Source organism: Anolis sagrei, chromosome 12 (assembly GCF_037176765.1).
Source record: "Anolis sagrei isolate rAnoSag1 chromosome 12, rAnoSag1.mat, whole genome shotgun sequence".
Lineage (NCBI taxonomy): Eukaryota > Metazoa > Chordata > Lepidosauria > Squamata > Dactyloidae > Anolis > Anolis sagrei.
This window is the reverse complement of record NC_090032.1, coordinates 16,534,391-16,559,605: the sequence shown is the minus strand read 5'-3', so window position 1 is coordinate 16,559,605 and position 25,215 is coordinate 16,534,391. Positions and strand designations below refer to the sequence as shown.

The 25,215-nt window shown below is 45.9% G+C and overlaps 1 protein-coding gene across 2 annotated transcripts; it reads right to left on the bottom strand.

Moving 5' to 3' along the window:
- Positions 1 to 5,634: 5,634 nt before the first annotated feature.
- Positions 5,635 to 24,699, bottom strand: GPR137 (G protein-coupled receptor 137). 2 transcript variants are annotated; one of them, XM_060758412.2, is made up of 7 exons: positions 23,650 to 24,699; positions 16,567 to 16,616; positions 14,033 to 14,258; positions 12,516 to 12,665; positions 9,902 to 10,030; positions 8,279 to 8,373; positions 5,635 to 6,285 (listed from the first exon to the last, which is right to left on the bottom strand). In XM_060758412.2, the coding sequence occupies exons 1-7, from the start codon at positions 24,046 to 24,048 to the stop codon at positions 6,123 to 6,125; spliced, it is 1,212 nt and encodes a 403-aa protein (XP_060614395.1). In that variant the 5' UTR covers positions 24,049 to 24,699; the 3' UTR covers positions 5,635 to 6,122. The 2 variants fall into 2 exon arrangements, with proteins under 2 accessions (XP_060614395.1, XP_060614396.1); XM_060758413.2 differs by having other exon boundaries at positions 23,665 to 24,696.
- Between the last annotated feature and the right edge of the window lie 516 nt (positions 24,700 to 25,215).

Here is a 25,215-nt window from a genome sequence, read left to right as displayed (position 1 = left end):
ATCTGCAGGATGTATTTTCATTCACTGGAGAAAATTTGGCACAAATACCCAGTATGCCCAAATTTGAATACTGGTGGGGTTGGCGGGGGGATTGATTTTGCCATTTGGGAGTTGTAGTTGCTGGGATTTATAGTTAGCCTGTAAACAAAGAGCATTCTGAACCCCACCAACAATGGAATTGAACCAAAATTGGCACACAGAACTCCCATGACCAACAGAAAATTTTGGAAGGGTTTGGTTGGCATTGACCTTGAGTTTGGGAGTTGAAGTTCACCTATATCCAGAGAGCACTCTAGACTCCAACAATGATGGATCTGGACCAAACTTGGCATGGATATTCCATATGCCCAAATGTAAAAGGTCTAGTTTTTGGGAAAATAGACCTTGAGATTTGGGAGTTGTACTTGCTGGGATTGTAGTTCACCTACAATCAAGGAGCGTTCTGAACCCTAACAATGATAGAATTGGGCCAAACTTCCCACACAGAGACCCCCATGACCAACAGAAAATACTATGTTTTCTGATGGTCTTTGCTGACCCCCCCTGACACCCCTTCGCGACCCCTCCAGGGGTCCCAACCCCCAGGTTGAGAACCACTGCAGTAGACCTTCCAAGCAGCTCTTGGTCAGCCAAGAGGGGCACGGATCAAGAGAACCGGTGGTTGCTTTTGCAGTAGCCATTCTGCTTTGATCTGACCTCACATGTCCAATTCTGGGTACAACTCAAGAAGGAGGTGGATAAAGTGTTTAGATGAGGACAACCAATCCAGAACTCCCTGCTTTCAAGCAGATCTGACCTGCAGCAGGGAGTTCCGCAGTTCTCCTTTGCCCGCTTGGGCCAGTTTTCCTGGAATGTGGCCACAGCAGCAGCATCAACTGAAAGACTTCCCTTCTGATTTACTTTCTTTCCCCTTCCTAACACTGTAACAAATCCCCCCAATAAAGTATCAAATTAATTGTGACCTTTTCCTCTTTATAGTGTTACTTTGTGTCCTTTACTGCCTCCACACTCTTCAAATCATGAACTTTCCCTCTCCCGGGCTGCAGGAGGCCAAAACTGCGTTCCTCTGAACCGCGGATATGGAAACCCATCGGGTCCCCGTATCCGCGAGTCAACGGATTGCTTCAAAATCGGTGCCATTCTTCTCCTGGGCAAATTCTAAGACTAATGGCTATCTCACTTTTGCTCCGCTAACCTCTCCACCCTTTTTGCCTTCATAAACTCAACATGGAGTCCAGCTGGCTCCCGAATGACACCCCGTCGTTGCCACCATCTCGCCGATGCCCATGGAGCCTGTTGACCTAGGCAACCTGTTGCAGTCACCCCTTGGGACCCCCAGAAGACCAGCAAGCCGTCCGAATGACACCCCGTCGTTGCCACCATCTCGCCGATGCCCATGGAGCCTGTTGACCTAGGGAACCTGTTGCAGTCACCCCTTGGGACCCCCAGAAGACCAGCAAGCCGTCCGAATGACACCCCGTCGTTGCCACCATCTCGCCAATGCCCATGGAGCCTGTTGACCTAGGGAACCTGTTGCAGTCACCCCTTGGGACCCCCAGAAGACCAGCAAGCCGTCCGAATGACACCCCGTCGTTGCCACCATCTCGCCGATGCCCATGGAGCCTGTTGACCTAGGGAACCTGTTGCGGACACTCAGAAGACCAGCGGGCCGTCCGGATCACGGGAGTGGTGGGATCTGTAGTTTTTTGCTCCCGATGTGGTTCCTGACCTCCAGTGGTGGCAGTCATCTTTATAAGGACTCAAATGGACTCCAGGGCACCTTCCCCAACTTACCCCCATGGATTCTACAGTTTTCCCAGAACTTTGACCAACTTTTAAGAACTTTTGAAAACCCATTGCACCACCGGAGGCTCCTATTATTATTATTATTATTATTATTATTATTACAGTATAATTACATTATTACAGTTATGGGATATCTGCAACAAAACAGGAGCTTTTTTGTTGAGTTCAAGGGCCAGAAAAGCAGATGGCAAAAACAGAATGGCCTGCCTCAGGGGAGTGTGCTTGCTCCATCAATGTTTAACATTTACACAAATGACCAGCCCCTGCCAGAAGAGACAGAGAGTTTGATCTATACTGACGATCATGCCATCACCGCCCAAGCAGGGGAGCTTTGACATGGTTAAACATAACCATGAAGATTTGGCTGCTCTTACTGCCTATTACAGGGAAAACTAGCTGATTCCTAATCCATCTAAAATGCAAACATGTGCTTTTCATCTTAGAAACAGACAAGCATCTCGAGCTCTGAGGATGACCTGGGAAGGAATCCCACTGGAGCATTGCAGTGCACACAAACGCCTGGGAGTCACCCTGGACTGTGTTCTGACCTACAAGAAGCACTGCCTGAATATCAAGCAAAAAGTGTGTGCTAGAAACAATATCATACGAAAGCTGACTGGCACAACCTGGGGATCACAACCAGACACAGTGAAGACATCTGCCTTTGCGCTATGCTACTCTGCTGCTGAGTATGCATGCCCAGTGTGGAACACATCTCACCACACTAAAACAGTAGATGTGGCTCTTAATGAGACATGCCGCATTATCACGGGGTGTCTACACCCTACACCACTGGGGAAATTACACTATTTAGCCAGTATTACACCACATACATCAGGAAGTAGTAGCCTGTAATGAAGGGACCAAGGCATTGACATCTCTGGCCCATCCTCGGTTTGGACACCAGCCAGCATGCCAATGTCTTAAATCAAGAAATACCTTCCTAAGATCTACAAAACTTCCAAAATTTAATTATTATTTCATTAATGATTTTTATGACAGAACCAATTAGGAACTGCCATTTAGAATGAAATTTTGAAAGTTTTGTTAGAGTTCTGAAATTTTCACCACTGGAAATTTAGCAACACTGTAGAAGCAAAGTACCAGCGCCCCCTAGTTTTCACCACCAGAACTTTAGTTTTGTAAGTACTTTAGAACCATTTAGAACCATGGATTGCACATGCCTATTACCAATTAGGAACTGCCATTTATGGTGAATTTTTGAAAGTTTTGTTAGAGTTCTGAAATTTTCACCACCAGAACTTTAGTTTTGGAAGTACTTTAGAACCATTTAGAAACATGGATTGCACATGCCTATTACCAATTAGGAACTGCCATTTAGAATGAAATTTTGAAAGTTTTGTTAGAGTTCTGAAATTTTCACCACTGGAAATTTAGCAACACCATAGAAGCAAAGCACCAGGACCCCCTAGTTTTCACCACCAGAACTTTAGTTTTGTAAGTACTTTAGAACCATTCAGAACCATGGATTGCGCATGCCTATTACCAATTAGGAACTGCCATTTATAGTGAATTTTTGAAAGTTTTGTTAGAGTTCTGAAATTTTCACCACCAGAACTTTAGTTTTGAAAGTACTTTAGAACCATTTAGAAACATGGATTGCACATGCCTATTACCAATTAGGAACTGCCATTTAGAATGAAATTTTGAAAGTTTTGTTAGAGTTCTGAAATTTTCACCACTGGAAATTTAGCAACACCATAGAAGCAAAGCACCAGGACCCCCTAGTTTTCACCACCAGAACTTTAGTTTTGTAAGTACTTTAGAACCATTCAGAACCATGGATTGCGCATGCCTATTACCAATTAGGAACTGCCATTTATAATGACATTTTGAAAGTTTTGTTAAAGTTCTGAAATTTTCACCACCAGAACTTTAGTTTTGTAAGTACTTTAGTACCATTTCGAACCATGGATTGCACATGCCTATTGCCAATTAGGAATTGCAATTTTTAATGACATTTTGAAAATTTTGTTAGAGTACTGAAATTTTCACCACCAGAACTTTAGTTTTGTAAGTACTTTAGAACCATTTAGAATCATGGATTGCACATGCCTATTACCAATTAGGAACTGCCATTTAGAATGAAATTTTGAAAGTTTTGTTAAGAGTTCTGAAATTTTCACCATCAGAACTTTAGTTTTGTAAGTACTTTAGAACCATGGATTGCACATGCCTATTACCAATTAGGAACTGCCATTTAGAATGACATTTTAAAAGTTTTGTTAGAGTTTTGAAATTTTCACCACCAGAACTTTAGCAACACTATAGAAGCAAAGCACCAGCGCCCCCTAGTTTTCACCACCAGAACTTTAGTTTTGTAAGTACTTTAGAACCATGGATTGCACATGCGTATTACCAATTACAAACTGCCATTTATAATGACATTTTCAAAGTTTGGTTAGAGTTCTGAAATTTTCACCACCAGAACGTTAATTTTGAAAGTACTTTAGAACCATGGATTGCACATGCCTATTACCAATTAGGAACTGCCATTTAGAATGACATTTTGAAAGTTTTGTTAGAGTTCTGAAATTTTCACCTCCAGAACTTTAGTTTTGTAAGTACTTTAGAACCATTTAGAATCATGGATTGCACATGCCTATGACCAATAAGGAACTGCCATTTAGAATGACTTTTTGAAAGTTTTGTTAGAGTTCTGAAATTTTCACCACCAGAACTTTAGTTTTGTAAGTACTTTAGAACTATTTAGAACCATGGATTACACATGCCTATTACCAATTAGGAACTGCCATTTATAATGAAATTTTGAAAGTTTTGTTAGAGTTCTGAAATTTTCACCACCAGAACTTTAGTTTTGCAAGTACTTGAGAACCATTTAGAACCATGGATTGCTCATGCCTACTACCAATTAGGAACTGCCGTTTATAGTGAATTTTTGAAAGTTTTGTTAGAGTTCTGAAATTTTCACCACCAGAACTTTAGCAACACCGTAGAAGCAAAGCACCAGCGCCCCCTAGTTTTCAGCAGCAGAACTTTAGTTTTGTAAGTACTTTAGAACCATTTCGAACCATGGATTGCACATGCCTATTACCAATAAGGAACTGCCATTTATAATGACTTTTTGAAAGTTTTGTTAGAGTTCTGAAATTTTCACCACCAGAACTTTAGCAACACCGTAGAAGCAAAGCAACAGCACCCCCTAGTTTCCCCTAGTACATATACATGTTTGCCATGTATATGTACTAGGCATGTGCAATCCATGGTTCTAAATGGTTCTAAAGTACTTACTAAAGTTCTGGTGGTGAAAACTAGGGGGCGCTGGTGCTTTGCTTCTACAGTGTTGCTAAAATTCTGGTGGTGAAAATTTCAGAACTCTAACAAAACTTTCAAAAAGTCATTATAAATGGCAGTTCCTAATTGGTAATAGGCATGTGCAATCCATGGTTCTAAAGTACTTACAAAACTAAAGTTCTGGTGGTGAAAACTAGGAGGCGCTGGTGCTTTGCTGGTGCTTTGCTTCTACAGTGTTGCTAAAGTTCTGATGGTGAAAATTTCAGAACTCTAACAAAACTTTCAAAACTTTCATAACCAATTAGGAACTGCCATTTATAACAAAATTTTGAAAGTTTTGTTAGAGTTCTGAAATTTTCACCACCAGAACTTTAGCAACCCTATAGAAGCAAAGCACCAGCACCCCCTAGTTTTCACCACCAGAACTTTAGTTTTGTAAGTACTTCAGAACCATGGATTGCACGTGCCTATGGCCTAGTTTCCAACAGACCTCACAACCTCTGCCATAGACGTGGGTGCACCGACTCTAGCACAAAAGCACCACACACGGTGTCACTAACACAAAGTCGACTTTATTGTACAGTGCGAGGAGGGGAGGGCGATCAAACAGCACCGAAACTGCAGCATGTCTAGCATGTGACCCCAAAAAGAAATGCTACTCCAAAACACTGCAGCTAACAGGGCGTTGGGGGGAGAAAAAAGCCCCTTCTGATTCGAATCCATTGAAACAATAACAGCACAGACAAATCGGACCCTCCCCTGATTAAAGTGCCAGAGTTCTCTATTGGTTAAATATACGTTTGGGGTATTTTTGGGGGGGGGGGGGGATTTCAAGCTTAGAGACCAAGAAGCCTGCAAAAGAGCCAACCAGCCCCACTGCTAATGGTATGAGCGGGGTTTTTATTATTTTTCAGCTTGCAGAATGGGAGGTGGTGGTGGTGGGTGATGGGTATATCAATACCAAGCGTGGGATCCTGCCCGGCCCATTTCACGCACTCTCCCGCAATCGTGGACTCTAAACGAAACCCTCCCATGATCCCTCAGTTCTGCGGGGTGGAATAGAGGCTGTGATGATGGCCGCCGGGAACCGCGGCCTGCGAGAATAAAAGGGGGGCCGTGGGAGGGTGGCCCCCAAACCAGTCTTGGTCCCCGCTGCGGTTAATAGAGCCGTACCAGCTGCCGCTGCCCAGTCGTCCGGTCAAGCTGAAAAGGGATTGGTGAGGCGGGGAAGGAAAAGAGTGAAACACAAAACAGTTAAAGATCATCGCAGTTTGGCAAAGGCACACACTTCCTGTCTTAATGAAGAGTCTCTGCTTCCTTGTCTCTTCTCTGGCATGAATTGCAGCATTGGATGACAACCCAAAGGCCATCTAGCTTCAACCCCTTTCTGCCAGGCATGAAGATACAATCAAAACCCTCCCAACAGATGGCCATCCAGCCCCTGCTTAAAAACCTCCAGAGAAGGAGACTCCATCATCATCATCATTGTCAATGATTATTATTGTCATAGAATCACTAAATTGGAAGACACCCCAAAGGCCATCCAGTTTTAACCCCCTTCTGCAAGGCAGGAAGATACAATCAAAACCCTCCCAATAGAGGACCACCCAGCCTCTGCTTAAAAACCTTCAGAGAAGGAGACTCCATCATCATTGTCAAAGATTATCATCATCATAGAATCACTGAATTGGAAAAGACCCCTTGGCCATCCAGTCCAAACCCCTTCTGCAGGCAGGAAGATACAATCAAAACCCTCCCAATAGAGGGCCACCCTCCCAATAGAGGGCCACCCAGCCTCTGCTTTAAAACGTCAAGAGATGGAAACTCCACCATCACCATTATTGTCAAAGAATCACCCCAAAAGCCATCTAGTTTTAACCCCTTTCTGCCAGGCAGGAAGATACAATCAAAACCCTCCCAATAGAGGGCCACCCAGCCTCTGCTTAAAAACCCTCAGAGAAGGAGACTCCATCATCATCATCAAAGATTATTATTGTCATAGAATCACTGAATTGGAAGAGACCCCAGGGCCATCCAGTCCAACCCCCTTCTGCAGGCAAGAAGATACAATCAAAACCCTCCCAATAGAGATCCACCCAGCCTCTGCTTAAAAACTTTCAGAGAAGGAGACTCCACCATCATCATTATTCTCATAGAATCACTAAATTGGAAGACACCCCAAAGGTCATCTAGCTTCAACCCCTTTCTGCCAGGCATGAAGATACAATCAAAACCCTTCCAACAGATGGCCATCCAGCCTCTGCTTAAAAACCTTCAGAGAAGGAGACTCCATTATTATCATTATCAATTATTATTACTATCATAGAATCACCAAATTGGAATAGACTCCAGAATCATCCAGTCCAACTCCAGGCAGGAATACACAATCTAAACCTTCCAACAGATGGCCATCCAGCCTCTGCTTAAAAACCTTCAGAGAAGACTCCATCATCATCACTGTCAAAGATTATTATTGTCATAGAATCACTGAACTGGAAGAGACCCCAGGGCTATCCAGTCCAACCCCCTTCTGCCAGGCAGGAAGATACAATCAAAACCCTCCTAACAGATGGCCATCCAGCCCCTGCTTAAAAACCTCCAGAGAAGGAGACTCCATCATCATCATCATTGTCAATGATTATTATTGTCATAGAATCACCAAATTGGAATAGACTCCAGGATCATCCAGTCCAACCCCCTTCTGCAGGCAGGAATACACAATCAAAATCCTCCCAACAGATGGCCATCCATCCTCTGCTTAAAAACCTTCAGGAGACTCCATCATCATCGTCCAAGATTATTATCATAGAATCACTGAATTGGAAGAGACTCCAGGGCCATCCACTCCAACCCCTTTCTACAGGCAGGAACACACAATCAAAGCCTTCCTGACAGGTGGTCCTCCAGCCTCTCCTGGAAGGTGCCATACTTTCCCCAATGCTGCACTGTCATTTCAAATACAGAAAAAGTGAACAATTACAAGAGAATGAGACGCCACCCAGTGTCCACAGACAGAATCACAGCTTCTCACTTAGAATTCAGCACTGCAGGTTGTGGGAAGGGAGGCGGGTTATCTACACTGTAGAATTAATGTGGTTTGACACCTTTAACTGCCAAGACTCAATGCAATGGAGTCATAGGAGCTGTCGTTTTGCCAGGTCCCTGTATAGAGGTTAGGAGACAAAAATGTAGTTACCTGCCGGTCAATCCTTCACTATCACGCTGCCCAGGATGGTCAAAAAAGTACGAACGGGAGACTCCAAGCTGCCGGTTGAAGACCCGGCTGGCACTCTGTGGAAATTATTATTATTATTAACTTTATTTGTGCCCCGCTAGCATCTCCCGAAGGACTCGATGCGGCTTACAAAGGCCAAGGCCTCAACATACAACATAACAATACACAACCTAAAGCAAATCAAAAACAGTTAAAGCAATATTAAAACAACAAGCAATAAAAACAATAGACCAAGACACAATAAAACTGGGCCGGGCCAGAGTAATGGGTACAGATTAAAAGTGCTGATGTGGCAGGTGATATGTAGGATTATAGGGAAAGTGCAGTGTGCCCACAATCCTAATTTCTACTAAAGTGCTTTTGGGACTTGTTATTGGAGATTTCCTATTCTGGAAAGGCACAATGGAACAGCCAGGTCTTCAAATTCTTCCTAAAGACTGCCAATGTAGGGGCCTGTCTGTGATCTTTGGGGAGGGTGTTCCAGAGTCGGGGGGCCACCACAGAAAAGGCCCTGTCTTGCATCCCCACCAGACGCGCCTGCGACGCAGGCGGAATCGCGAGCAGGGCCTCTCCGGATGAACGAAGTGAGTGCGTGGGTTCATAAACGGAGATGCGGTCACGCAGGTAGGATGGTCCTAAACCGTTTAGGGCTTTGTAGGTAAGCACCTGCACCTTAAATTGGGCTCGGAAAATAAACGGCAGCCAGTGGAGCTCCTTGAACAGGAGGGTTGACTCTCTCTGTAGGGAGCCCCAGTTAACATCCTGGCCGCTGCCCGTTGGACCAGTTGAAATTTCCGAGCCGTTTTCAAGGGCAGCCCCACATAGAGCGTATTACAGTAGTCCAGTCTAGAGGTGACCAAGGCATGGACCATTCTGGCCAGATCAGCCTTTGCGAGGTACGGTCACAGTTGGCACACAAGTCTCAATTGTGCAAAAGCCCTCCCGGACACCGCCAACGCCTGAGCCTCAAGCGTAAGCGATGAATCCAAGAGGACTCCCAAACTGCGGACCTGTGACTTCAGGGGGAGTGTAACCCCGTCCAACACAGGTTGCCACCCTATACCCCGGTCAGGTTTCCGATCGACCAGAAGGACTTCTGTCTTGTCGGGATTGATCTTCAGCTTGTTCTTCCTCATCCAGATAGACACAGCGGCCAGGCACTCATCCAGCACTCGAGAGGCCTCCTTGGAATTGGGTGGAAATGAGTAGTAGAGTTGTGTGTCATCTGCATAGAGGTGGCACCTAGCTCCAAAACTCCGGATGACCTCTCCCAGCAGAAATGGAGAAGTAATTGCCACAAAGGCCTTTCTCACGTCGCCTTATACCCACCATGTCTTTCAAGGTTGGCAAAAAGCTTTCTTTCTTTCTTTCTTTCAGGCCAATTTTTTTAAAGCAAGGCTTGTGCATTTTGGAGCAGGGTTTATATTACGAGCATCCTTTAAAAATCCTGCTAGGGCTTATTTTTCGGTGAGGTCTTATTTTCGGGTAAATAGTAATGGACCCTAAGTGGGATCCTGTGACAAGTAAAATATCTTCTCCCACACCCATCCATCACTTTCTGTTTCAGGCCTCTCCAACACTCACCATATCTTGCGCCGGCCGGTGGACGCGGAAGAAGCCAACTAGCAATGACGTGGGCAGCAATTCCCAAACAAAGAGAATGAGGCCAAAGACAACGTAGCCTTGATCGCCGAGGTCTGTAATCAGATCTGCCTGGAAGGGGACACAGCAGGGGACGGCTTAGAAGTGGGGGAGAAGCATCTCTCAGTCTATAACCCATTCCTTCTTCTTTGTTTCATCATCTGAATCCGTAATATAACTTTTTTTACCAGTATTTATTTATTTTCGATATTTATACCCTGCCCTCTCTCACCCCGAAGGGGACTCAGAGCAGCTTACAAGTTATATGTACATACAATCTATATATATAAAAATGCTCATGTCGTAATGAGTGGCTTAAAAACAAAAGAACCACTGGGCCAATACCCACCAAATTTGGCAACAAAACTCCTCACCATACAAGGTGTGACCATCAATAATAAAAAACAAAAAAAAAGAACTTACAAATCCTAAAAAAGGAGAAGATACCACTGGGCATGTATACTGGGACGGGGGGGGGGGGGGGGGGTGCGCGCGTGCACAGGAGAGCTCCACGTGGCGGAGCCTGTGCTGGCAACGGCCTGGAGTCAGCCTTCGCTCTCTCCCTCCTTCTCTCCCTTCCTTCTCTCTTCCCCCATTTTCTCCCTTCATACCTTCCCTGCCTCCTCTCCTCCCTCCCTCTTTCCCTCATCCTTCCCCTCTTTCCTTCTCTCTTGGGGGAAATTTGACATTGGGAGCTGCTTGGATGTCCAGCTCACCTGGAACTGAACTGGGCTCACACCTTCCTTCCTTCCTTCCTTCCTTCCTTCCTTCCTTCCTCCCTCCCTCCCTCCCTCCCTCCCTCCCTCCCTCCCTTCCTTCCTTCGTCCCCAGCACACTCTGCTCTATTAGGGGTGGGGCTTATTGGAGCCCCTTGATGGCGGCACCCAAGGGGAGAGCTGAAGACGGAGGAAGAAGGGAAGGAGGAATGATAGAAGGGAGGGAGGAAAGGAAAGAGGAAAGAGAGAAGGAAAGAGGGGAAGGATGAGGGAAAGAGGGAGGGAGGAGAGGAGGCAGGGAAGGCATGAAGGGAGAAAATGGGGGAAGAGAGAAGGAAGGGAGAGAAGGAGGAGGGAGAGAGCGAAGGCTGACTCCAGGCCATTGCCGGTACAGGCTCCGCCACATGGAGCTCTCCTGTGTGTGAGCGCGCGCGCACCCCACCCCCTGTCCCAGTACGCATATCCAATGGTATCTTCTCCTTTTTTAGGATATGTCAGTTCTTTTTTTTGTTTTTTATTATTGATGGTCACACCTTGTATGGTGAGGAGTTTTGTTGCCAAATTTGGTGGGTATTGGCCCAGCGGTTCTTTTGTTTTTAAGCCACTCATTACGACATGAGCATTTATAAATATATAGATAATAATATTATGATCAATATTATATGTACATACAATATATTATAAGCTTTTCTCGATGTGCTCTTCACCAGTCATCAGCCAATCCCTTTCCAATGCCAGAAATACAGCTTAATGGTGTAACATTAGAAAATGTTGATCATTTCCGCTACCTTGGCAGCCACCTCTCCACCAAAGTCAACGTCGACACTGAAATTCAACACCACCTGAGCTCTGCGAGTGCAGCATTTTTCCGAATGAAGCAGAGAGTGTTTGAGGACCAGGACATTCGCAGGGATACCAAAGTGCTTGTTTATAAAGTTATTGTCCTCCCAACCCTGCTATACACCTGCGAGACGTGGACTGTCTACAGACATCAACATTGACACTGAAATACAACACTGCCTGAGCTCTGTGAGTGCAACATTCTTCAGAATGAAGCTGATAGTGTTTGAGGACCGGGACATCCATAAGGATACCAAGGTGCTTGTTTATAAAGCTACTGTCTGTTTATAAAGCTACTGTCCTCCCAATCCTGCTATACGCCTGCAAGACGTGGACTGTCTACAGACATCACATGCAACTCATGGAACGATTCCATCAGCGCTGCCTCCAAAAAATCCTGCAAATCTCTTGGGAAGATAAGTGGACAAACGTCAGCGTGCTGTAAGAAGCAAAGACCACCAGCATTGAAGCAATGGTCCTCTGCCATCAACTCTGCTGGACTGGCCACGTTGTCCAGATCCCCGACCACCGTCTCCCAAAGCAACTGCTCGATTCCGAACTCAATAATGGAAAACAGAATGTTGTTGGGCAGGAAAAGAGATTGAAAGATGGGCTCAAAGTCAACCTTAAAAACTTTGGTATAGACACTGAGAACTGGGATGCCCTGGCCCTTGAACGCTCCAGATGGAGGTCAGCTGTGACCAGCAGTGCTGTAGAATTTGAAGAGGTACGGATGGAAGGTGAAAGAGAGAAACATGCCAAGAGGAAGGCGTGTCATGCCTTCTACCTGGAAACCGATGCCCTCACTGCGGGAGAAGATGTAGGTCAAGTATAGGGCTCCACAGTTACATTACAATATTATTATCAATATTATATACAATATATTATATATGGTACCGTTCACCAGTCCTTCTATTAGGCCCCAAATTGGAGAGAATTGGCTGACTACTACGAAAAGGAGGGCCGAAGCGTGGTTGAGCTCTTGCCCTTGCCCCGCTCACCTGGTCGGACACGTTGTACCAGTCGTAATCGAAGGAATCGAGGCGCGTTCGGGAGGACAAAGCCAAGGCCACCAGGTTGTAGCAGGCTCGGCTGGCGTAGAGTAAGACGATGGTGCCACCCATGGCAGCCGTTTGGCACAGCGTCGTGCCCTGTGGCAAAAACAAGGAGTTGAAGGGAAGAGGAGTTGGAAGAGACCTCATGGGCCATCCAGTTCAACCCCCTGCCGAGAAGCAGGAAAATTGCATTCAAAGCGCCCCCGACAGATGGCCATCCAGCCTCTGTTTAAAAGCTTCCAAAGAAAGAGCCTCTACTATGGGGCTGACTCACCATAGTGGGAGTTGTAGTTTAGCCTACAGCCAGAGATCACAGTGAACCCCACCAGTGATGCAAATACAGCAAACTTGCCCAACATAACCAACTTGAAGTACTGATGGAGCTTTTCAGGGTTAACCTGGTATGATGGGAGTTGTAGTTCACCCACAATCTTATGCATTTTCTACAACTAAAAATCGACTATATTGTCGAAGGCTTTCATGGCCGGAATCACTGGGTTGTCGTGTGTTTTCTGGACTGTCTGGCCATGTTCCAGAAGCATTCTCTCCTGACGTTTTGCCTGCATCTATGGCAGGGATCCTCAGAGGATGTGAGGTCTGTTGGAAACTAGGCAAGTGGGGTTTATGTATAATGTCCAGGGCGGGAGAAAGAACTCTTGTCTGTTGGAGGCAAGTGTGAATGTTGCAATTGTTTGCAGTTGGAGCCCCCCCCCCCCCCCCCCCAGCACCGGGATTGTTACGCAGCTGGCAAGGGAAAGGAGAAGGGAAATTAAAGGGAATGGAAGAGGGAAAGGAACAGGAGATGGAAAGGAAGGGAAAGAGAAGGGAAAGGGAAGAAATGGGAAAGGGAAAGGGAAAAAGAAAGGAGAAGGGAAAAGGGAAAAGGAAGGAAAGGGAAAGGGAAAAAGAAAGGAGAAGGGAAAGGGAAGGGAGAGGATTGTGCACCGGGATTGTGGCGCAGCTGGCTGAGTGTCAGCTGCATTAAGATCACTCTGACCAAAAGGTCATGAGTTCGAAGCCAGCCCGGGTTGGAGTGGGTTTCCAACCAATTGTGTGTAGCCTGTTGTCGACCTTTGCAACCCGAAAGACAGTTGCATCTGTCAAGTAGGAAAATAAGGTACCACCTTAAAGTGTGGGGAGGCTAAATTAACTAATTTATGAGGCCATAAAGACTTCAGCAAAAAAGCATGCGGGGAATGCGGAAGTACTTCATCAGCGTCACAGATGGACGAGGAAAGCGACAGCTCTCCTGGCGGCCAGAAAAAGTTAAAATAGCCTCTGTGTATGTCTGTATATGTTTGTATGTCAATAATTGGCATTGAATGTTTGCCATATATGTGTACACTGTATCCGCCCTGAGTCCCCTGCGGGGTGAGAAGGGCGAAATAGAAAAGCTGTAAATAAATAAATAATAATAAATAAACTTTCCTCGGAGAAATACTCAGACTTTGCACAATGCACACCTTCGCTTCTAAGTAGATGCGGGTCGAAGGCGAGCCACGGGCCACAAGACACAGGCAAAGGGCAAGCGAGACGGCCCCGAGGACAAAGAGGGAGTCGCTGATGAGCACGCGCGCCAGGACCACGGCCCAAGTCTCAGCCCGACGAGCTCGTACCAACATAGCGCACGCCACATTCACCGCCAGGAAGAGGATGCTGGCGCCCAGGCATGCTCCTCGCACTATCAATCTAAGGAAAGAAAAGAGAGTTATTTGTTTTTCCTGTATGTTTGTTTAAGGTTGTTTATGTCATTCTTAGTATGCCAACCAAATTCGATATGGTTGTTGAGACAGTTTTAACTAGAGGATTTTAACGTCAAGATATGTGATTTTAATGCTTTTGTATGTGTATGGTCTAGTATGTTTTGGCATTGAATGTTTGCCATTTATATGTTTTGTTCCACCCTGAGTCCCCTTCAAGGTGAGAAGAGCGGAATATACTGTATATACTCGAGTATAAGCCTTTTTTTAAGGCTGAAAAATCTCCCCCTTGGCTTATACTCAACTCAGGGATTATTATTATTATTATTATTATTATTATTATTATTACATTTATAGGTTAACTTTATTATTTTTATTATTATTAGGTAGGTAAAGGTAGTCCCCTGACATTAAGTCCAGTCATGTCTGACTCTGGGGTGTGGTGCTCATCTCCATTTCTAAGCCGAAGAGCCAGCGTTGTCCGTAGACACCTCCAAGGTCATGTGGCCAGCATGACTGCACGGAGCGCCGTTACCTTCCCGCCGGAGCGGTACCTATTGATCTACTCACATTTGCATGTTTTCGAACTGCTAGGTTGGCAGAAGCTAGGGCTGACAGCGGAAGCTCACGCCGCTCCCCAGAATCAAACCTGCGACCTTTCGATCAACAGGCTCAGCAGCTCAGTGCTTTAACCAACTGCGCCACCGGGGGCTCCTTTATTATTATTACATTTATTATTATTACATTTATTATTTTACTCTATTATTATTGGAAGGATACATAAACACATAAATACATTGAAGAAGGTTAGTCAGAGTTGGACAGTCTTATCTTACAGTTTTATGTAAATATTAATAAACATTCAAGCTACTGATGCTTCAATTAATGTAATTTTATTGGTATCTATTTTTATTTTGAAACTGACCCATAACTGCTGCATTTCTCATCCTCGGCTTATACTCGAGTCAATAAGTTTTCCCAGATTTTTGTGGTAAAATCAGATGCCTCAGCTTATATTTGGGTTGGCTTATACTCGAGTATATACGGTAAATGCTTTAAATAATAATAATAATAATAATAATCTATATAAATAAAAATGTAATGTTCGTTTGTGGTATTCGCAGAACTCAAAAACCCCAGTAACTACAACTTCCAAATGTCAAGGTCTATTTCCCCCAAACTCCTTCTGTGTTCAATGTATTGTCGAAGGCTTTCATGGCGGGAATCACTAGGTTCTTGTGTGTTTTTTCGGGCTATAGGGCCATGTTCTAGAGGCATTTCTCCTGACGTTTCGCCTGCATCTATGGCAAGCATCCTCACTACCTCTGAGGATGCTTACCATAGATGCAGGCGAAACGTCAGGAGAAAATGCCTCTAGAACATGGCCGTATAGCCTGAAAAAACCCACAAGAATCCATCTGTGTTCCTAGTTGGACATATGGAATATTCGTGCAAAGTTTGGTCCAGATCCATTATTGTTTGAGTCCACAGTGCTCTCTGGTTGTAGGTAAACTACAACTCCAAAACTCAAGGTCAATGCCCACCAAACCCTTCCAGGATTTTCTGTTGGTCATGAGAGAACTGTGTGCCAAGTTTGGTTCAATTCCATCGTTGATGGAGTTCAGAATGCTCTTTGATTGTAGGTGAACTATAAATCCCAGCAACTACAACTCCCAAATGTCAAGGTCTATTTTCCCCCAAACTCCATCTGTGTTCATATTTGGGCGTACTGAGTATTCGTGCCAAGTTTGGTCCAGATCCATCATTGTTTGAGTCCACAGTGCTCTCTGGATGTAGGTAAACTACAACTCCAAAACTCAAGGTCAATGCCCACCAAACCCTTCCAGGATTTTCTGTTAGTCATAGGAGAACTGTGTGCCAAGTTTAGTTCAATTCCATCGTTGATGGAGTTCAGAATGCTCTTTGATTGTAGGTGAACTATAAATCCCAGCAACTACAACTCCCAAATGACAAAAATCAATGTTTTTGAGTGAAGAACATACATTGTGTTATTAGGTGTCTTGTGTCCAAATTTGGTGTCAATTCGTCCAGTGGTTTTTGAGTTCTGTCAATCCCACAAACGAACATTACATTTTTATTTATATAGACTGACAACTACTGTACAGTACATAAATGTTTTTTTCTTTCTTTCAGCAATAAATGTGAATTCTTCATGGAAAAATAAGACATCCCTTGAAAATAAGACCTAGCGCACCTTTGGGAGCAAAAGTTAATATAAGACACTGTCTTATTTTCAGGGAAACAGTATTACCGCTCACAGGCATGCAGATACTCACAATCCTTTCGTCAGTTCAGGGCGGTATTTCGCTTTGGCCTTGAAAACCACCTGGAGTAGTCAAGAAAAGGGGAGAGATTAGTATTTGCAAAGGAGAAGGGTAGTCCGCAAACAAGATGATGTGTTATACCTTCACCTCTTAACATCACCTCAGCACATAGAAGATGGCTTTGAAAGGCAGCAGATCACAGGAGCTATCTTCATAGACCTGTCAGCAGCCTATGAGACTGTGAACCACCGCCTCCTCCTGAGAAAAATGTATAGTATCACAAAGGACGACCACCTCACCCGCCTCATAGGAAACCTGCTACAAAACAGGAGCTTTTTTGTTGAGTTCCAGGGCCAGAGAAGCAGATGGCGGAAACAGAAGATCGGCCTGCCTCAGGGAAGCGTGCTTGCTCCATCCATGTTCAACATCTACACAGATGACCAGCCACTGCCAGAAGGGACAGAGAGTTTCATCTATGCTGATGATCGTGCTATCACTGCTCAAGCAGGGAGCTTTGAGATGGTAGAACAGAAGCTCTCCAAAGCTCTAGGTCAGTGGTTCTCAACCTTCCTAATGCTGTGACCCCTTAGTATAGTTCCTCACGTTGTGGTGACCCCCAACCATAACATTTTCATTGCTACTTCGTAACTGTAATTTTGCTACTGTTATTTATTTATTTATTTATTTCCTGCATTTATTAACCGCCGCTCTCAGCCCTAGGGCGACTCGTGGCGGTGTGCAGCACATAAAAGACAATTTACAATGAGCCAAGACAACAAAACTAACATATCACTAATACACAACATCTAATTACACTAAAATAATCCGCTCCGTCTTATCGTGGAATCATAATCAATCTCGTAGTCGTAATCCATTCCAGTTGTCATTTCCAGTAACATAGCACTCAGTTGAATGCCATCTCGAAAAGCCATGTCTTCAGGCCCTTACGAAAGGCCATAAGGGAGGGCGCCTGTCTGATGTCAGCAGGGAGGGAGTTCCACAACTGGGGGGCCACCACCGAGAAGGCCCTCTCTCTCGTCCCCGCCAGACGTGCCTGTGAGGCAGGCGGGATCGAGAGAAGGGCCTCCCCAGATGATCTCAAGGTCCTTGTGGGCTCATAGGCCGAGATGCGGTCCGCAAGGTACTTTGGGCTGGAACCGTTTAGGGCTTTGTAGGATAGCACCAGCACCTTAAATTGGGCCCGGTAGCAAATCGGCAGCCAGTGGAGCTGGAACAACAAGGGCGTTGTATGCTCCCTGCGTCCTGCTCCTGTTAACAACATGGCTGCCGCGCGCTGGACTAGCTGAAGCTTCCGGGCCGTCTTCAAGGGCAGCCCCACGTAGAGAGCGTTGCAGTAGTCAAGGCGGGATGTGACCAGAGCGTGTACCACCGTGGCCAAGTCAGACTTCCCAAGGTACGGGCGCAGCTGGCGCACGAGCCTAAGCTGTGCAAATGCTCCCCTGGTCACCGCTGAAACCTGGGGATCCAGGTTATGAATTGTAATGTAAATATCTGATATGCAGGATGTATTTTCAAATTCCAAATACCCAATATGCCCAAATTTGAATATTGGTGGGGTAGGGGGGGATGGATTTGGGAGCTGTAGTGGCGGGGATTTATAGTTCACCTACAATCAAAGAGCATTCTGAACACCACCAATGATGACATTGAACCAAACTTAGCACACAGAACTCCCATGGCCAAGAGAAAATACTGGTAGAATTTGGTGGACATTGACCTTGAATTTTTGGAGTTGTAGTTCACCTACATCCAGAGAGCACTGTGGACTCAAACAATGATGGATCTGGACCAAACTTGACACGAATACTCAATATGCTGAAATGTGAACACTGGAGGAGTTTGAGAAAAATAGACCTTGACATTTGGGAGTTGTAGTTGCTGGGATTTATAGTTCACCTACAATGAAATAACATTCTGAACCCCACCAACGATAGAATTGGACCAAACTTCCCACACGGAACCCATGACCAACAGAAAATACTATGTTTTCTGATGGTCTTTGGCGACCCCTCTGACAACCCCTTGCAACCCCCACAGGGGTCCCGACCCCCAGGTTGAGAAACACTGCTCTAGGTGCTCTTACTGCCTATTACAGGAAAAACCAGCTGATCCCTAATCCATTTAAAACACAGACATGTACTTTTCATCTCAAGAACAGACAAGCATCCCGAGCTCTGAGGACAACCTGGGAAGGAATCCTACTGGAGCATTGCAGTGCACCCAAATACCTGGGAGTCACTCTGGACCATGCTCTGACCTACAAGAAGCACTGCCTGAACATCAAGCAAAAAGTAGGTGCTAGAAACAATATCATACGAAAGCTGACTGGCACAACCTGGGTATCACAACCAGATATAGTGAAGACATCTGCCCTTGCGCTATGCTACTCTGCTGCAGAGTACGCATGCCCAGTGTGGAACACATCTCAAAAAGAGAGACAGATTATTTGCGGAAGAGGACTCATTATAGTGGGGGTTGTGAAATCAGGGTTTCCCACGAGGGGGGACGACACATATACTCCAATGACAAAAACGTTGAGGCTAAGCAATAGTATGAGATTGTATACCTACTCATCAAAGGCGCAGTGGAAGAGCCAGGTTTTAAGGTCCTTTGTAAAGGTTTCTAGAGTAGGGGCTTTCCTAATTTCTCCAGGTAGTGAGTTCCAGAGTCAGGGGGCGAAAGAAGGGCCTCCCCAGAACAACAGAGGGCCCAAGTTGGTTCATGGAGGGAGATACGGTCACGAAGGTAGGCGGGTCCCAAACCGTTTAGGGCTTTATAAGTGATAACCTGCACCTTGAATTGGGACCAGAAAATAAATGGCAGACAGTGGAGCTCCTTAAACAGGGGGGTTGACCTCTCCCTATAACAGTGTTTCTCAACCTGGGGGTCGGGACCCCTGGGGGTGTCGCGAGGGGGTATCAGAGTGGTTGCCAAAGACCATTCGAAAACACAGTATTTTCTATTGGTCATGGGGGTTCTGTGTAGGGAGTTTAGCCCAATTCTCTCATTGTTGGAGTTCAGAATGCTCTTTGATTGTAGGTGAACTATAAATCCCAGCAACTACAACTCCCAAATGGCAAGGTCTATTTTCTCTAACTTCCTCCAGTATTCACATTTGGGCAAGTTGAGTATTCATGCCAAGTTTGGTCCAGATCCATCATTGTTTGAGTCCACAGTGCTCTCTGGATAAAGGTGAACTACAACTCCAAAACTCAAGGTCAATGCCTATCAAATCCTTCCAGTATTTACTGTATAGGAGTTCTGTGTGCTAAGACTGGTTCAATGCAGTCGTTGGTGGAATTCAGAATGTTCTTTGATTGTATGTGAACTATGAATCTCAGCAACTACAACTCCCAAATGACAGCATCAATCTCCCCTTCAATCCCACTAGAATTCAAATGTGGGCATATCAGGCATTTGTGCTGAATTTGGTCCAGTAAATGAAAATACATCTTGCATATCAGATACTTACGTGATGATTCACAACAGCAGCAAAATTACAGTTGTGAAGTCACAACAAAAATGTTATGGTTGGGGGTCACTACAACATGAGAATTGTATTAAGGGGTCATGGTATTAGGGAGTTTGAGAACCACTGCCCTATAACTAGGCCCAGTTATTAATCTGGCTGCTGAACGTTGGACAAGTTGTAGTTTCCAGGCCGTCTTCAAGGGTAGCCCCACGTAGAGTGCATTACAGTAGTCCAGTCTAGGGGTAACTAAGGCATGGATTATAGAGAAGAGCTATAAGACGGAGATCTGTATGAGGAAATGTCCCATTGTTCTGCTCATCAGTAGGGAGACTATGGCTCAATCCTGAGTGCTCTGTTTAGATCTAGTCCCAACCAGAAAGACTCTGGTTTGCCTCACCACAAACACCCATAATCTCCATTAACTTTGACTTACTGGCAAAAGACCCACTACAGTTGAGAAATGCATCCCAAGTGACTCACTCTAGAGAAGTAAATCAGTAGCTAACTAACTCAAAAGACCTTTGGAGCTGCACTAAAAGATATGCAGATAGAGGCGCACATCTCTCTGGGTGAATTGGAGAGATATGGAGGAACTGGACAGATCAATGTGGCCAGAGTTTAAAATCTACAAAAGATAAGCTCTAGTTCCATTTAGCTGGCAGAGCCTGCATTCCTCCCTTTCCCAAGGTCAAAAATATGTGGATTCTAAGCCACTGGCACATACTTCTCCGTGACTTTGAGTGTGTCTACACCAGAACATGGGCAAACTTTCAAACTTGGGGGTCGCATGCTAGCACTCTGTGCTGCCTGGTGATAGAAGGAAGAAAAGGAGGAAGGAAAGTGAGAAGGAAGGAAAGACAAAAGGGAAGGAAGTAAGGAAGGAAAAAGAGGGAGAGAAGGAGGGAAGAGGGAAGGAAGGAAGGAAGGACAAAAGGGTGGAAGGAAAGGATGGAAGGGGAAAGAAGGAGGGAGGTAAGGAGGAAGGAAAGAGAGAAGGAAGTAAAGACAAATGGGAAGAGAGGAAGGATGAATGGGTGGAAGGGAAGAATGGAAGGAAGGAGAAAGAGGGAGGGAAGGGAGGGAAGGAGGAAAGGAAAGAGAGATGGAAGGAAGGGTGGAAGGGAAGAAAGAATGAAAAGAGAAAGAGGGAGGGAAGGGAAGGAGGGAGGGAGGGAAGGAGGAAGGAAAGACAAAAAAAGGAAGTAAGGAAGGAGAAAGAGGGAGAGAAGGAGGAAAGAGGGAAGGAAGGAAGGAAGGAAGGAAGGAAGGAAGGAAGGAAGGAAGGAAGGAAAGACAAAAGGGTGGAAGGAAAGGGTGGAAGGAGAAAGAAGGAGGGAGGTAAGGAGGAAGGAAAGAGAGAAGGAAGTAAAGACAAATGGGAAGAGAGGAAGGATGAATGGGTGGAAGGGAAGAATGGAAGGAAGGCAGGGAAAGAGGAAGGAAAGACAGAAGGAAGGTTGGGAGGAGAAAGAGGGAGGGAGGCAAGGAAGGGAGGGAGGGAAGGAAAGAGAGATGGAAGGAAGGATGAAAGGGTGGAAGGGAAGGAAGAATGAAAAGAGAAAGAGGGAGGGAAGGAAGGGAGGGAAGGAAGGAAGGAGGAAGGAAAGACAAAAGGAAAAGAAGTAAGGTGAGAGAAAGAGGGAGAGAAGGAGGAAAGAGGGAAGGAAGGACAAAAGGGTGGAAGGAAAGGATGGAAGGGGAAAGAAGGAGGGAGGTAAGGAGGAAGGAAAGAGAGAAGGAAGTAAAGACAAATGGGAAGAAAGGAAGGATGAATTGGTGGAAGGGAAGAATGGAAGGAAGGGAAGGAGGAAGAGAGAAAAGAGGGAGTAGAAAGAGGGGGCAAGGAAGGGCGGGATGGAAGGAAAGAGATGGAAGGAAGGATGAAAGGGTGGAAGGGAAGGAAGAATGAAAAGAGATAGAGGGAAGGAGGAAGAAAAGAGAGAAGGAGGAAGGAAAGAGAGAAGGAAGGAAAGACAAAAGGAAGGAAGTAAGGAAGGAGAAAGAGCGAGAGAAGGAGGAAAGGGGGAAGGAAGGACAAAAGGGTGGAAGGAAAGGATGGAAGAAGAAAGAAGGAGGGAGGTAAGGAGGAAGGAAGGAGAGAAGGAAAGACAAAAGGGAAGGAAGGATGAATGGGCGGAAGGGAAGTATGGACAGTAGGAAAGGAATGAGGAAGGAAAGAGACAAGGAAGGAAGGATAGGATGGTGTGAGAGAGGAGGGCCTGAGATGATGATTATGATAATAATAATAGTAACAAATAATTTAATAGTTAATAATAAATCATTATTTTTATTGGATACACAACAAAATTGGTACACAGCAAAAAAAGATCACTGTGCTGGCAGGTGGTCAGTGGTTTGCTCCTCTCTACATTTGCATGTCGTGGATTCCACTTTGTAGCTCCGTTTCTGAAGGTTGGCTCTGCATCTCATGGTGCCAGAGCGCAGTCTGTTCAGCGCCTTCCAAGTCGCCCAGTCCTCTGTGTGCCCAGGGGGTGTATCACGTGGTGTCTACATCCTACACCACTGGAGAAATTACACTGCTTAGCCGGTATTGCACCACCTGACATCCACCGGGAAGTAGCAGACAATAGTGAAAGGACCAAGGCAGAGACATCTCCAGCTCATCCCCTGTTTGGGTATCAGCCAGCACATCAACGACTTAAATCTAGAAATAGTTTTCTAAGATTTACAGAGGCACTTGCTGGAACACCTCAGCAAGCGAGAGTCCAAAAGTGGCAGGCTCAAACCCAGAACCTCAACCAATGGCTGATACCAAATGAGACCCCCCCCCCTCCCCGGGCACACAGAGGACTGGGCGACTTGGAAAGCGCTGAACAGACTGCACCAGACAGACAGACAAAATACAAAATTTGTGAGTTTGGTAGTTGATTAAATAGCCACTTGGAGTGCTTCTGGTGTTGCTGCAAGAAGGTCCTCCATTGTGCATGTGGCAGGGCTCAGGTTGCATTGCAGCAGGTGGTCAGTGGTTTGCTCCTCTCCACACTCGCATGTCGAGGATTCCACTTTGTGGCACCACGAGATGCAGAGCCAACCTTCAGAAATGGGGCCACAAAGTGGAATCCTCGACATGCGAGTGTGGAGAGGAGCAAACCACTGACCACCTGCTGCAATGCAACCTGAGCCCTGCCACATGCACAATGGAGGACCTTCTTGCAGCAACACCAGAAGCACTCCAAGTGGCCATTTAATCAACTACCAAACTCACAAATTTTGTATTTTGTCTGTCTGTTTGCTTTGTTCTGTTAGAAATGTAATATAATATGACTGGTTGTCCTGACATGACAAATAAAATAAATTATTATTATGTATTGTCGAAGGCTTTCATGGCTGGAATCACTAGGTTCTTGTGGGTTTTTTCGGGCTATAGGGTCATGTTCTAGAGGCATTTCTCCTGACGTTTCGCCTGCATCTATGGCAAGCATCCTCAGAGGTAGTGAGGATGCTTGCCATAGATGCAGGCGAAACATCAGGAGAAATGCATCTAGAACATGGCCCTATAGCTCGAAAAACCCCACAAGAACCTACAAATTATTATTACGCAGAAGTTGTTTTCTGGGTTCCAAAGGAGCCTGCCGACTCACCTTGTCCTGACTCACCTGGGCAAAGTACAGGTTCATGAGGGTCAAGGTGAAGAACTGGAGGCAGACGGGGCAGCAGTAGAGGAGCCAGAAGAAGAAGGGGCTCAAGCGGTTGGCCTTGAGGGTGTTGCGGAAGTAGAAGGAGAAGAGGGTGGTGCGCAGGGCAGCCCAGAGCAGGCAGAGGAAGAGGAAGACCGTCTGGTAGCTGAGCTTCTTGTGCCGGTAGAAGAGCACCAGCCATAGCTGGGCGTAGACCGAGAGGAAGAGAGCGGCGTAGAGGGCCGTGTAGAGTGCCGTCAAGCCCACCTTCACGGCTGGCGGGAAGGCCGGTGTGAGGCGAGAGGCGGGCACCACAACCGTACTGAGGTTGCCCAGGGCCTTCTCCATTATCTCAGGAGGCATCCCAACGTGGTTAGAAGCCTGGGGGGCGGCACCACCACGCTCTCAAGATGGCGGAGCTGCCCCCCAACAAGCGGGAGAGTGGGTCACATCCTTAGGGCCGAGAGAGCCTTCTTCAGCGGAGGAACCGAAGGCCGCTTCCATGAGAAGGATGCCCTTGAGGTGCCCTCACTTTAGGAGGAGAAAGAAGAAGAAGCCCTTCCCAAAAGACTGGTACTCCACTTAGGCCTCAATTCAGACCTGCCCTCAATTTGGGAACCTCCCCCAAGAAAGAAGGTGCTCCCCTCAAGGCTTGACACTTGCCCCAGGTGTTTCACAGCCTCACTTCCTGTCAAACACCTGCTTCCTCTCAACCTTCAGGTATCTACAACCCCAACTGGAGTCCTTTCCCCTCCATTTGCCACAATGGCAGCCTCAGTGGGCCCACTTCCTGTCAAACACCTCCCCTCAGGTACCTACAGCCCTTATTCCTTCCCCCGCCGGAAGCCCAGCTCGTAAAGAGTCCCCCTTTCCCCCACTTCCGGTCCAGATTTAGGAGCCCCCCTCTGCCTGTGCCTCAGCCTGGTTCCCAAAGCACCTGCTTCCCTGCCCGGGTCTGCGCCAAGTGCGTAAGGCCCGCCCCCTTTAAGTAGGCGGCGCTTTGTTACGTCAAGGGCGTAAACGGCGTCGTGAATGCAGCGGAGTGCGCAAGGCTGTCCTTAGAGTGGCCCCGCTCTTTCCGGGCGCCATCTTGAGTGTGGCTCCTTGAGCAAGATATAGGGCGCCATCTTGAGTGTGGCCCAAATGGCTCATTTAGCAAGGTGTAGGTTGACCCTACTCCTGCTTGTTTGCATGGTGGGCCTATATAAGGCAGCTTGGAAGACATTGAACGCCACTATAGGGGTCCCCATATATATAATATGTGGCCAGTATCCATTATATTACATTATATTATAGGGTGGGCCCATATAATGCAATCTGAAATACATTAAGCTCCATTATATGGATCTCTCTCTTATGTGTAGTCAGTGCCATATATATATATATAAACACACATACATATACATATAGGGTCATGGTAGACCCATATAATGCAATCTGGACTGCATTGGCCTCCATTACATGAGTCTCCATATATATTATATATGACCAGTACCATCTATATATATATATATATATATATATATATAT